Source organism: Opisthocomus hoazin, chromosome 25 (assembly GCF_030867145.1).
Source record: "Opisthocomus hoazin isolate bOpiHoa1 chromosome 25, bOpiHoa1.hap1, whole genome shotgun sequence".
In the NCBI taxonomy this organism is placed as follows: domain Eukaryota; kingdom Metazoa; phylum Chordata; class Aves; order Opisthocomiformes; family Opisthocomidae; genus Opisthocomus; species Opisthocomus hoazin.
Window position 1 is genome coordinate 6,354,581 of NC_134438.1, and position 13,532 is coordinate 6,368,112.

Genomic DNA, 13,532 nt, shown 5'->3' on the forward strand with positions numbered 1-13,532 from the left:
AGTGACTCCAGGACAGACGGACAGACTCTCCGGCGTGCTCAGCCTCCCTCTGACACCGAAGGCTCCCGCTCCGGATGGCTTCCATTTCTCGGAGCCTGCGGTCACGTCACGGGATGAAGTGATTTGCGGTAACCCTGTTTGTCACACCTTGTAGCCCACAGCTCTTTAAAACCCTGGGTGGCAGGAGCGGCACTTCCCCCCTGGATGTCTCCCTGCTGGGACCAGCTCCTTCCTGGGAACTTTCCCAGTCAAACACAGCATCTCCTGACCAGGAAGGCAGCGATCTCCCTCCAGCTGGGTACCTCAAAATGCTCTATTTTTGCCAGCTTTGAAGTTTCCTTTCTCCGTCTCTGCTTCAGGATGGGAAAAGGAACTGAATCTTCTCTCTCAGCTTTCATTCTCGGTCAGAATCGAAAGTTGCCAGAGATCTTGAGCTCGCTGCCGGAGATCCTGGGCTTGCTCTGGAGATCCTGAGCTCGCTGCTGGAGATCCTGGGCTTGCTCTGGAGATCCTGTGTATGCTCTGGAGGTCCTGGGCTCGCTGTCAGAGATCCTAGGCTTGCTGTTCGAGATCCTGAGCTTGCTCTGGAGATCTTGGGCTTGCTCTGGAGACCCTGGGCTCACTGCTGGAGATTCTGGGCTTGCTCTGGATATCGTGGGCTCGCTCTGGAGATCCTCAACTTGCTCTGGAGATCCTGGGCTCACTCTGGAGATCCTGGTCTTGCTCTGGAGATCCTGGGCTCACTCTGGAAATGCTGGGGTCACTGCCGGAGATTCTGGGCTCACTGTGGAGATCCTGGGCTTGCTGTTCGAGATCCTGAGCTTGCTCTGGAGATCCTGGGCTCGCTGTGGAGATCTTGGGCTTGCTCTGGAGATCCTGGGCTCGCTGCCACGGTCCTGGGCTCGCTGTGCCCCCCGAAGTACCTCCCTGTCCCTCGGGAGCGGGTGATGCAGACGGAAGGAGCAGCCACAGGTCGGGTCAGGGCAGAGCACCCGGGGCCAGGCCGGGCGCCAGGGACGAGCCGGTGCCGCCCTCTGCCGTCAGCCCCGTCCCCCCAGACACGCTCTTTTTGCAGCCATGAGCCTGCTTTTGACATTTTCCTTCCCTTTTTCGAGGGCTCCCGGCCCTCCCGACGGGCTCTGCGAGCCTCTCCCCGATCCCTCAGCGGGAGCCATCAGCCCGCCAAGCCAGGCACCAGCGCTGAGCGACCTGCCCCAAGCAGCAGCCTGGCACCGAGATTACGGCCTCCCTCGCTGTGGAGGTGAAATACAAACCACATCTGAAAATAGGCCTCAGCTTTGAAGGCGCTTGGAGCTGCGCTTCCTGCTTCGAGCACCAGAGTGGGGCTGGCAAGGCCAGGGTGGCGCGGGGAGAGGGCGGAACGCCCTGAGCGAGGGGTTTGTAAGCAAGAAAGCCGTGGGGCGAGCCGAGGAAAGCCCTGTTCGGGGTCACAGCTGGCCGGGGGACGCAAAGTCACCTGCGGAAAGGGAAACGTGCCCCTTCCTTGGAGCAGCCCCGCAGCCCCGCGTGTGCACACAGCAGCAGGTGCCCCGTGAGGCTGAGCAGGAACAGAGCTTCAAAATTCAGCCCATTAAGTTAGGGTTTTTTTAAAAAAAAACAATTAAAAAAAAAAATCTCAATTTAAAAAAAATGCGAAGCAAAAAGAAACCCCAAAACCCAACACCCCTGAAGCCGAAGCGCCGCGGAGCTGGGAAAGTGGAGTTTGACAGTTTGGAGGGTAAAAGCTCAAGCGAAGCGTTACCGCTGCTGACTGATAGCGACCGACTTCTCGTCATCTGAAGATCGACTTCCTCTCGCTCCGCGTTCGCCGCAGCCGAGCTGGAGGTGGGGACAGCCCGCCGGCGGCTTTCTTCACCCACCGGCACCCGGCACGCAACACCCGCTCCGCACAAACTGAGCCGGAGCAACAGGCTCTGCCTTACCAAAATCTAATTTGGCTGACAACATCCGGCGTTTCGTCAGGTCGCTTTGATCTCTGTTTCCTCGCCGTCCCCAGCACACGCTGCGCACCAGCCTGCGGATGAATGGCAACGGGCTCCACACCCCTCTGCTCTCTCCCAGGAGCAGTCGGCGCTGCAAACACCCCGCCAAGGGCCGGATCCAGCCTTCCCCGCGGTGCTTTCGGCCGCCCGGTCCTGGTTAACGCCGCTGGTGGGACCTTTGGGGTTAAGTTTCGGCTGGAGACGCACCGGGCTTCCCCGGGGCAGCCACGGTGCGGTCACCGGCACCCAGCGCCCTCGCAGCATCCGTCATCCTGCCCCGCAAGAAAGGAGTGACTCCATCACATCAAGTAGTTTGTTTTTATTTAAAACCGCATAAAAAAATAAGATTTCTGAATTCCCCTGTACAACATTATTAACAAAAAAACAAACCCCCGCCGGCTACGCAGTTGGCCAGCCCGGGCCAGCTCCCCCTCTCCACCCCCGAACAAGACACCTGTGAGGAAAACCAAAACTCAGCTGCGAACGGATCTGCCCGTGGCAAGGAAACCCCAGTGCCCAGAACAGCTGGGAGCAGGCAGGCGCTCCACACCTCCGCCAGACACCCGCCAGAAACACCGCGGGCCCGGGGATGGACACAGGACAGACACGGAGGGAAGACCCGAACGGAAAACCGGGGGATCGGCAGCTGTAGCAGCAAGGCGTGGGTTGGAAACCCACCGCAATTATAAATATAAATAATATAATTATAAATATATAAATAAGTTATCCTACCGGCTAGAACTCTTTCTGTAAAAAAAACTAAACAAACAAAGACAAATTCATGAAAATAAATTAAACGCCAGAAACTGGAGAAGAGAAACAATGTAAAATCCTATCACTATTAACAACTGGATATCAAACTTTGCTCCTATACAACTTTGTACACGTTTCTTGTTGTAGGTGACCCTGCTTCGGCAGGAGGGTTGGACTAGATGACCCACAGAGGTCCCTTCCAACCCCTACTATTCTGTGATTCTGTGATTCTAGCTCTGTTGCTCTGCATTGTTTGTGCATTCGGGAGGGCAAAGAACCCCAGAAAATCCCCGCGAGATGGAGGCACAGGAGGCACAGGAGGCGAGCCATCGCCCGCTTGGCTCCCCAACATCTTCTGACCGGGTTTTTTTGAAAAGGGAAAAGGAACGGTGTACCCAGGCGAGTCTTGGAAAAGCAGCAGTGCAGGAACGTTCCAGTATTTCCTCCAGCGCAGCCCAGATCGCAACTGAAGGCACTCGAGCACGGTGACAGCGGAGAAGAGACAGCCATTCGGCCGCGGTACCTGCTCTCCACCCCAACCAGTCCCCCCCCCGGCCCCACTGAAGCTTTTCTCGCAATAAGGTGTCCGATCCTCTCGCGGTCCCAAAATTCAGCAGGTCAGGAAGACACTTGGGAGCCTCCAAAAACAGAACCAAAACTCAAAAACGAAAAATTGACTGGCAAAACAGCAGATGAGACAGGGTCATGCAGACGGAGTCCAGGACAGCTGGGTTGGATGGTGGCCACCAGGCCTCCAGCCCAGCTCCAGCACAAGATGTGCATGTTTCCATCTGATGATCCCTGCTCAGTGCTACGCTCACGAGCAAGAAAAGCTGGCATTCTTTGCTTCTTAGGGCCAGGAGCTGTGTGGCGTTGTTACTTGCCAGGCTCCTGGATCACACTGTGCAGGTGGATCTCCGATGACTCCTAGGGCAGGTGACTGCCTAGCAGCCAAGGATGGTGCAAGATGTCTTCCAGAGTTGGCCTGTCCGAGGGGCACATGGACAAACACCATTTGATGAGATGCTTGCACTCTGGGGAGAGAAACCAGAAACAGCCGGTCAGCCAGAGAAGGCTCTTGTCCACCTTGTGCCACCGTCCACGCTGCCCAGGCCATACTGAGTGTGCTTAGAGCTGCACACAAACCTCCCACGTGATTATCCATTTTGGAGGACAGCAAGATGGCAGGACATGTGCCACCTTGTCCAATTAACCATGGAAGATGAACCTCCTCCTGGGCCATCTCCTCCAACCATGGAAGATCAACCTCCTCCTGGGCCATCTCCTCCAACCATGGAAGATGAACCTCCTCCTGGGCCATCTCCTCCAACCATGGAAGATCAACCTCCTCCTGGGCCATCTCCTCCAACCATGGAAGATCAACCTCCTCCATAGCCATAAAAGTGGGACGCTCATGTGCCTGGTGCCATCTGCCAAAACCCGCGATCCCCCCCCTCGCCGTGGAGCCGGGTACCCACCTGGAGAAACCCTCCGCCGGAAGCAGAACTGCCCCCGGGCGATGTCGGTTTTGTGCTTGAAGGGGATGTCCCCGCACACCATGTCGTAGAGCAGCACGCCCAGGGACCAGATGGTGGCCGTGCGCCCGTGGTAGCGGTGGTAGCGCACCCACTCCGGCGGGCTGTACACCGGCGTTCCTGCGGGATACAGGCGGAGCTCGTCAGGCGGACGCTGCCGGCTCCCGGCCCGAGCATCCTCACCCCCGGGGATGCGGGGTGACGGGGACACGGGGGACACCCGCTGTCACCACGTGGCTCTTGTTTACAATCTTTGGGTTGTAAAAAGCAGCCGCCGGTGCCGGAAGAGGGCAGCACGCGCCCGGGGAAGGCCCGACCGTTACGGGGAGGGAGAAAAAACCCCAAAGCACCCCACGGGTGGGGAAAAACCACGCCTTGCCCCTCCCCAATCCCCCGGCCTTGGCCAAAAAACAAAAGAAAAATAAGCCAAGGCAATCAAGGGGAGCGGAGCAGCCCAAGCCCTTCCATGGCTGCAGAGCGAGCTGGGCTTTGCAGCCCCCCCCGGGGGGTTGTTCTGCTGGGTGGGCTCCCCCCGCCCCAGCGCGGGGCAGGGTGGGGGGCCGAGGCTGGTGGCAGGGCCGGGAGCTGGCTCCTGTTTCACAGCATCCACCCCGGGCCAAAACGCAGCTCGGCAGCCGCCTGAATAATTAAAATTTCTTCTTCCCCCCCCAGCAAATGGTGCCCGGGCAGGCTGGGCCGTGCAGTGCCCGGTACCGGCAGCACCCTCCCGGCTGTGGGCTCACCTTCAAATTCGGTGTAGACGGTGTCCTTGAGGAAGGTGCCGCAACCGAAGTCGATGAGCTTGAGCTCGCCGGTGGCCACGTTGACGATGATGTTCTCACCCTTGATGTCGCGGTGCAGGACGCCGCAGTTGTTGCAGTGTCGCACGGCCTCCAGCACCTGACGGAAAAGCTCCCGAGCCAGATCCTCGGGCAGGAACCCTCGTTCTGTGATCAAGTCGTAGAGGTCCTGCGACGGCTCCGGACGCTCCAGCACCAGCACGTAGCCATCGGGCACCTTGTACCAGTCGAGGAGCTGGATGACGCCGCGGAACCCAGAGCCCACCTGCTTCAGCAGCACAATCTCCAACGGCACACGGGTGCCACAGGGCTGCCGGGGGGAACCACAACGCCGTCAGCGGAGCTGATGCTGCGCTGGTGGTCCGGTACCCCCTGCCTGGGATGCTCCGGTGCCCCCCTGCCTGGCCCCAACGGTCCTGGCATCCCCCTGCCCTAAGGATGCTCCGGTGCCCCCCTGCCCGGCCCCAACGGTCCTGGCATCCCCCTGCCCTAGGCATGCTCGGGTGTCCCCCCCGACCCGGGGATGCTCCGGTGCTCCCTGCCCGCCCGGCCCCAACGGTCCTGGCATTCCCCGGTGACCCCTCCCCTGCCCGCCCCCGACGACCCTGGCATCCCCCTGCCCCGGGGATGCTCCGCGTCCCCCGCTTCCCCCCCCTCCCGGGCCCCGGCCTGTCCCCCCCTGCTGACGCCCCGCTGCCCCCCCCTCACTCACCAGTTTGCCCCACCGGCTGATGCTCTCCCGGGGCACGCGTTTGATGGCCACCTGCAAGCCAAGGGCAGCGCCGGGCTGAGCACGCCGCCCACCCCGCCGCCTCTCCCCCTTCCTCCTCCCTCCTCCCTCCTCCTCCTCCTCCTCGCCGCCGCCGTCCCCGCCACTTACCGGGCTGCCGTCGGAGAGCCGGATACCCGCGTACACGGTGCCGAACCCGCCGGATCCCAGCAGCGAGCCCACCCGGTACAGGCGCTCCAGCGGCTCCTTCTCCGGCCCTGCGGGCGAGGCGGCCGTCAGCGCTCCGCCGGGGCCCCAACCGCCCCCCAGCCGTCCCCGGAGGGCGGCACCCGCCCGCTTCTCTCTTACCGGGCTGCCGCTTCCGGCGGCCGAGCTCCCCGCCTCTCCCGCGACGCGGACGAGCCGACGGGGTGGTGTTAGCAGGCAGCGTCCCGACTCCCTCGCCCGGTTTCGCAACCGCTGCCGGCTTCCGCCGAGCCCCTCCGCCTACCGGTAACCCGGTCCCGGCGGGCGCGGGACAGCGCCGGGGGCGGAGAGCGGCGGCGGCGAGGCGGCTGCCGGGCGCGGTGCCGCGCTTCCGGAGGGCTCGGCGGGGCCCGGCCGGCGCCGGCTGGCGCGGGGCCCGGGGGCGGGCCGCCCGCGGGCGGAAGGCGGTGCCGCCATAGCAGGCCCAGCAGCGGCGGCCCGCCCAGCGCCGCCTGAGCCAATAGGGGCAGCGGCGGGCGAAGGCGCGGCCGCGGCGGAGGGCGGCCGGGCGGGACGGAGGAGGCGCCGAGGGCGCGGAGGAGGCGGCGGGCGCCGTCCCGGCGGCTTCGGGGGGCAGCGGGAGGCGGGCGAAGGGGTCCGGCGGGCCGTGGGGAGCGGCTGCGCGGCGAGCGTCCGTCCGTCCGCGGCCGCGTTCCGCACTGGAGTCCCGCCGCGTCCCGCGGTTGCCACGGGTTGCGGTAGAACGCGGGATTGTGCGTTAAGCGCGCGGGTATAACGCGCGATTGTGCGTTAAGCGCGCGGGTGCGGGTCGGGGGGTGAGGGGAGCGTAGCCCACCCGAAGGGCGCTGTGGGGTCGCGCGGGGCTCGGCGCGAGGATGTGGCCGCTGCGGGAGCGGGCGGGCCGGGGTCGGGGCCGGGGCCATGGCGGGCGTCTGCCCCAGCCCCCCAGCCCCTCCGCCTCCCGGTCTGAAACAAAACGCCGGGTTTGTTGGCCCGTCCCGCACTTTGTTGGTGTTTCTCCCGCAATCTGGCAGCTTCCCGGGGCTCCCGGCATCCCCCGGGCCCCGTCCCGCACTTTATCAGTATTGGTATTGATACCTGTAAATGTAAAATTTCCACTTCCCAGAGTGACTGTCATTAAACTAAACTGGATCCTTGCTGTTCTGAGCAGACAGGAGAGCTTTAAGATAAAGACGCCCCTCAATAACTCTACCCCAGACAGCTCAGCCTTGGCAGGGCAGAGGTACCAAGCTGCAGAGAGAAAGAGGCACCGAGAGGGCAACAAGACCGGAGCAGAACAACCGGGAAGGACGCGGGAGACGTGGTCTTAGAACAGAGTCTGTGCAGAAACAAAGGTCAGCCAGCGGGCACTGTGATGAGGAGTATGAGCCTTCATCTTGAGACCCCCAAGACCACCTGAGGATGCTAACAGACATGCCTGAAAGATATTAACATACGCTAATTCATTCTTAGAAAAGTCATGAATATGCTAAGCATTTCTCGGAAATATAATGAATATGTGTATTGTGATTGTGTTTCACCTGAAATGCCAGGGTGTGTGGCGCGCACGCTGGGAGGAGAGATCCCCTGTGTGCCCGGCGCCGCAAGAAGGAATCGCTGCTTCGTAGCCCTCTGACTATGGAGTCTGCAGCTCCGGCTTTTCACGGCATCAGTATTGGTATTTCAAGATTCAGTTCCTTTTCCCATCCCGAAGCAGAGACGGAGAAAGGAAATTTCAAAGCTGGCAAAAATAGAGCATTTTGAGGTACCCAGCTGGAGGCAGATCGCTGCCTTCCTGGTCAGGAGATGCTGTGTTTGACTGGGAAAGTTCCCAGGAAGGAGCTGGTCCCAGCAGGGAGACATCCAGGGGGGAAGTGCCGCTCCTGCCACCCAGGGTTTGAAAGAGCTGTGGGCTACAAGGTGTGACAAACAGGGTTACCGCAAATCACTTCATCTCTCCTCCCAGCGTGCGCGCCACACACCCTGGCATTTCAGGTGAAACACAATCACAATACACATATTCATTATATTTCCGAGAAATGCTTAGCATATTCATGACTTTTCCAACAATGAATTAGCGTATGTTAATATCTTTCAGGCATGTCTGTTAGCATCCTCAGGTGGTCTTTGGGGGTCTCAAGATGAAGGCTCATACTCCTCATCACAGTGCCCGCTGGCTGACCTTTGTTTCTGCACAGACTCCGTTCTAAGACCACGTCTCCCGCGTCCTTCCCGGTTGTTCTGCTCCGGTCTTGTTGCCCTCTCGGTGCCTCTTTCTCTCTGCAGCTTGGTACCTCTGCCCTGCCAAGGCTGAGCTGTCTGGGGTAGAGTTATTGAGGGGCGTCTTTATCTTAAAGCTCTCCTGTCTGCTCAGAACAGCAAGGATCCAGTTTAGTTTAATGACAGTCACTCTGGGAAGTGGAAATTTTACATTTACAGGTATCAATACCAATACTGATAAAGTGCGGGACGGGGCCCGGGGGATGCCGGGAGCCCCGGGAAGCTGCCAGATTGCGGGAGAAACACCAACAAAGTGCGGGACGGGCCAACAAACCCGGCGTTTTGTTTCAGACCGGGAGGCGGAGGGGCTGGGGGGCTGGGGCGGAGGCCCGCCATGGCCCCGGCCCCGACCCCGGCCCGCCCGCTCCCGCAGCGGCCGCATCCTCGCGCCGAGCCCCGCGCGACCCCACAGCGCCCTTCGGGTGGGCTACGCTCCCCTCACCCCCCGACCCGCACCCGCGCGCTTAACGCACAATCGCGCGTTATACCCGCGCGCTTAACGCACAATCCCGCGTTCTACCGCAACCCGTGGCAACCGCCGGACGCGGCGGGACTCCAGTGCGGGACGCGGCCGCGGACGGACGGACGCTCGCCGCGCAGCCGCTCCCCACGGCCCGCCGGACCCCTTCGCCCGCCTTCCGCTGCCCCCCGAAGCCGCCGGGACGGCACCCGCCGACTCCTCCGCGCCCTCGGCGCCTCCTCCGTCCCGCCCGGCCGCCCTCCGCCGCGGCCGCGCCTTCGCCCGCCGCTGCCCCTATTGGCTCAGGCGGCGCTGGGCGGGCCGCCGCTGCTGGGCCTGCTATGGCGGCACCGCCTTCCGCCCGCGGGCGGCCCGCCCCCGGGCCCCGCGCCAGCCGGCGCCGGCCGGGCCCCGCCGAGCCCTCCGGAAGCGCGGCACCGCGCCCGGCAGCCGCCTCGCCGCCGCCGCTCTCCGCCCCCGGCGCTGTCCCGCGCCCGCCGGGACCGGGTTACCGGTAGGCGGAGGGGCTCGGCGGAAGCCGGCAGCGGTTGCGAAACCGGGCGAGGGAGTCGGGACGCTGCCTGCTAACACCACCCCGTCGGCTCGTCCGCGTCGCGGGAGAGGCGGGGAGCTCGGCCGCCGGAAGCGGCAGCCCGGTAAGAGAGAAGCGGGCGGGTGCCGCCCTCCGGGGACGGCTGGGGGGCGGTTGGGGCCCCGGCGGAGCGCTGACGGCCGCCTCGCCCGCAGGGCCGGAGAAGGAGCCGCTGGAGCGCCTGTACCGGGTGGGCTCGCTGCTGGGATCCGGCGGGTTCGGCACCGTGTACGCGGGTATCCGGCTCTCCGACGGCAGCCCGGTAAGTGGCGGGGACGGCGGCGGCGAGGAGGAGGAGGAGGAGGGAGGAGGGAGGAGGAAGGGGGAGAGGCGGCGGGGCGGGCGGCGTGCTCAGCCCGGCGCTGCCCTTGGCTTGCAGGTGGCCATCAAACGCGTGCCCCGGGAGAGCATCAGCCGGTGGGGCAAACTGGTGAGTGAGGGGGGGGCAGCGGGGCGTCAGCAGGGGGGGACAGGCCGGGGCCCGGGAGGGGGGGAAGCGGGGGACGCGGAGCATCCCCGGGGCAGGGGGATGCCAGGGTCGTCGGGGGCGGGCAGGGGAGGGGTCACCGGGGAATGCCAGGACCGTTGGGGCCGGGCGGGCAGGGAGCACCGGAGCATCCCCGGGTCGGAGGGGGCACCGGAGCATGCCTAGGGCTGGGGGATGCCAGGACCGTTGGGGCCGGGCAGGGGGGCACCGGAGCATCCTTAGGGCAGGGGGATGCCAGGACCGTTGGGGCCAGGCAGGGGGGCACCGGAGCATCCTTAGGGCAGGGGGATGCCAGGACCGTTGGGGCCAGGCAGGGGGGCACCGGAGCATCCCAGGCAGGGGGGTACCGGACCACCGGCGCAGCATCAGCCCCGCTGACGGCGTTGTGGTTCCCCCCGGCAGCCCTGTGGCACCCGTGTGCCGTTGGAGATCGTGCTGCTGAAGCAGGTGGGCTCCGGGTTCCGCGGCGTCATCCAGCTCCTCGACTGGTACAAGGTGCCCGATGGCTACGTGCTGGTGCTGGAGCGTCCGGAGCCGTCGCAGGACCTCTACGACTTGATCACAGAACGAGGGTTCCTGCCCGAGGATCTGGCTCGGGAGCTTTTCCGTCAGGTGCTGGAGGCCGTGCGACACTGCAACAACTGCGGCGTCCTGCACCGCGACATCAAGGGTGAGAACATCATCGTCAACGTGGCCACCGGCGAGGTCAAGCTCATCGACTTTGGTTGCGGCACCTTCCTCAAGGACACCGTCTACACCGAATTTGAAGGTGAGCCCACAGCCGGGAGGGTGCTGCCGGTACCGGGCACTGCACGGCCCAGCCTGCCCGGGCACCATTTGCTGGGGGGGGAAGAAGAAATTTTAATTATTCAGGCGGCTGCCGAGCTGCGTTTTGGCCCGGGGTGGATGCTGTGAAACAGGAGCCAGCTCCCAGCCCTGCCACCAGCCTCGGCCCCCCACCCTGCCCCGCGCTGGGGCGGGGGGAGCCCACCCAGCAGAACAACCCCCCGGGGGGGGCTGCAAAGCCCAGCTCGCTCTGCAGCCATGGAAGGGCTTGGGCTGCTCCGCTCCCCTTGATTGCCTTGGCTTATTTTTCTTTTGTTTTTTGGCCACGGCCGGGGGATTGGGGAGGGGCAAGGCGTGGTTTTTCCCCACCCGTGGGGTGCTTTGGGGTTTTTTCCCCCTCCCCGTAACGGTCGGGCCTTCCCCGGGCGCGTGCTGCCCTCTTCCGGCACCGGCGGCTGCTTTTTACAACCCAAAGTTTGTAAACAAGAGCCACGTGGTGACAGCGGGTGTCCCCCGTGTCCCCGTCACCCCGCATCCCCGGGGGTGAGGATGCTCGGGCCGGGAGCCGGCAGCGTCCGCCTGACGAGCTCCGCCTGTATCCCGCAGGAACGCCGGTGTACAGCCCGCCGGAGTGGGTGCGCTACCACCGCTACCACGGGCGCACGGCCACCATCTGGTCCCTGGGCGTGCTGCTCTATGACATGGTGTGCGGGGACATCCCCTTCAAGCACAAAACCGACATCGCCCGGGGGAAGTTCTGCTTCCGGCGGAGGGTTTCTCCAGGTGGGTACCCGGCTCCACGGCGAGGGGGGGGATCGCAGGTTTTGGGAGATGGCACCAGGCACATGAGCGTCCCGCTTTTATGGCTATGGAGGAGGTTGATCTTCCATGGTTGGAGGAGATGGCCCAGGAGGAGGTTCATCTTCCATGGTTGGAGGAGATGGCCCAGGAGGAGGTTCATCTTCCATGGTTGGAGGAGATGGCCCAGGAGGAGGTTCATCTTCCATGGTTAATTGGACAAGGTGGCACATGTCCTGCCATCTTGCTGTCCTCCAAAATGGATAATCACGTGGGAGGTTTGGGTGCAGCTCTGAGCACGCTCAGTATGGCCTGGGCAGCGTGGACGGTGGCACAAGGTGGACAAGAGCCTTCTCTGGCTGACCGGCTGTTTCTGGTTTCTCTCCCAGAGTGCAAGCATCTCATCAAATGGTGTTTGTCCATGTGCCCCTCGGACAGGCCAGCTCTGGAAGACATCTTGCACCATCCTTGGCTGCTAGGCAGTCACCGTTCCAAGGAGTCATCAGAGATCCACCTGCACAGTGTGATCCAGGAGCCTGGCAAGTAACAACGCCACACAGCTCCTGGCCCTAAGAAGCAAAGAATGCCAGCTTTTCTTGCTCGTGAGCGTAGCACTGAGCAGGGATCATCAGATGGAAACATGCACATCTTGTGCTGGAGCTGGGCTGGAGGCCTGGTGGCCACCATCCAACCCAGCTGTCCTGGACTCCATCTGAATGACCCTGTCTCATCTGCTGTTTTGCCAGTCAATTTTTCGTTTTTGAGTTTTGGTTCTGTTTTTGGAGGCTCCCAAGTGTCTTCCTGACCTGCTGAATTTTGGGACCGCGAGAGGATCGGACACCTTATTGCGAGAAAAGCTTCAGTGGGGCCGGGGGGGGGACTGGTTGGGGTGGAGAGCAGGTACCGCGGCCGAATGACTGTCTCTTCTCCGCTGTCACCGTGCTCGAGTGCCTTCAGTTGCGATCTGGGCTGCGCTGGAGGAAATACTTGAATGTTCCTGCACTGCTGCTTTTCCAAGACTCGCCTGGGTACACCGTTCCTTTTCCCTTTTCAAAAAAACCCGGTCAGAAGATGTTGGGGAGCCAAGCGGGCGATGGCTCGCCTCCTGTGCCTCCTGTGCCTCCATCTCGCGGGGATTTTCTGGGGTTCTTTGCCCTCCCGAATGCACAAACAATGCAGAGCAACAGAGCTAGAATCACAGAATCACAGAATCACAGAATAGTAGGGGTTGGAAGGGACCTCTGTGGGTCATCTAGTCCAACCCTCCTGCCGAAGCAGGGTCACCTACAACAAGAAACGTGTACAAAGTTGTATAGGAGCAAAGTTTGATATCCAGTTGTTAATAGTGATAAGATTTTACATTGTTTCTCTTCTCCAGTTTCTGGCGTTTAATTTATTTTCATGAATTTGTCTTTGTTTGGTTGTTTTTTTTTACAGAAAGAGTTCTAGCCGGTAGGATAACTTATTTATATATTTATAATTGCGGTGGGTTTCCAACCCACGCCTTGCTGCTACAGCTGCCGATCCCCCGGTTTTCCGTTCGGGTCTCCCCTCCGTGTCTGTCCTGTGTCCATCCCCGGGCCCGCGGTGTTTCTGGCGGGTGTCTGGCGGAGGTGTGGAGCGCCTGCCTGCTCCCAGCTGTTCTGGGCACTGGGGTTTCCTTGCCACGGGCAGATCCGTTCGCAGCTGAGTTTTGGTTTTCCTCACAGGTGTCTTGTTCGGGGGTGGAGAGGGGGAGCCGGCCCGGGCTGTCCGCGCTGTCGAGTCTTTACATGTCACCAACTGCGTAGCCGGCGGGGTTTTGTTTTTTTGTTAATAATGTTGTACAGGGGAATTCAGAAATCTTATTTTTTTATGCGGTTTTAAATAAAAACAAACTACTTGATGTGATGGAGTCACTCCTTTCTTGCGGGGCGGGATGACGGATGCTGCGAGGGCGCTGGGTGCCGGTGACCGCACCGTGGCTGCCCCGGGGAAGCCCGGTGCGTCTCCAGCCGAAACTTAACCCCAAAGGTCCCACCAGCGGCGTTAACCAGGACCGGGCGGCCGAAAGCACCGCGGGGAAGGCTGGATCCGGCCCTTGGCGGGGTGTTTGCAGCGC

At 62.3% G+C, this 13,532-nt stretch overlaps 2 protein-coding genes across 2 annotated transcripts; one reads left to right on the forward strand and one right to left on the reverse strand.

Moving 5' to 3' along the window:
• Positions 1-2,367: 2,367 nt before the first annotated feature.
• On the reverse strand, positions 2,368-6,484 carry LOC142364121 (serine/threonine-protein kinase pim-1-like). Its single transcript, XM_075442902.1, has 7 exons — positions 6,479-6,484; positions 6,170-6,431; positions 5,972-6,078; positions 5,804-5,854; positions 5,035-5,401; positions 4,235-4,411; positions 2,368-3,790 (listed from the first exon to the last, which is right to left on the reverse strand). Exons 1-7 carry the CDS (start codon positions 6,482-6,484, stop codon positions 3,684-3,686), a joined length of 1,077 nt encoding a protein of 358 aa, XP_075299017.1. The 3' UTR covers positions 2,368-3,683.
• Positions 6,485-9,109: 2,625 nt separating this feature from the next.
• Positions 9,110-13,321, forward strand: LOC142364122 (serine/threonine-protein kinase pim-1-like). Its single transcript, XM_075442903.1, has 7 exons — positions 9,110-9,115; positions 9,163-9,424; positions 9,516-9,622; positions 9,740-9,790; positions 10,250-10,616; positions 11,240-11,416; positions 11,821-13,321. The coding sequence occupies exons 1-7, from the start codon at positions 9,110-9,112 to the stop codon at positions 11,976-11,978; spliced, it is 1,128 nt and encodes a 375-aa protein (XP_075299018.1). The 3' UTR covers positions 11,979-13,321.
• Positions 13,322-13,532: the final 211 nt, after the last annotated feature.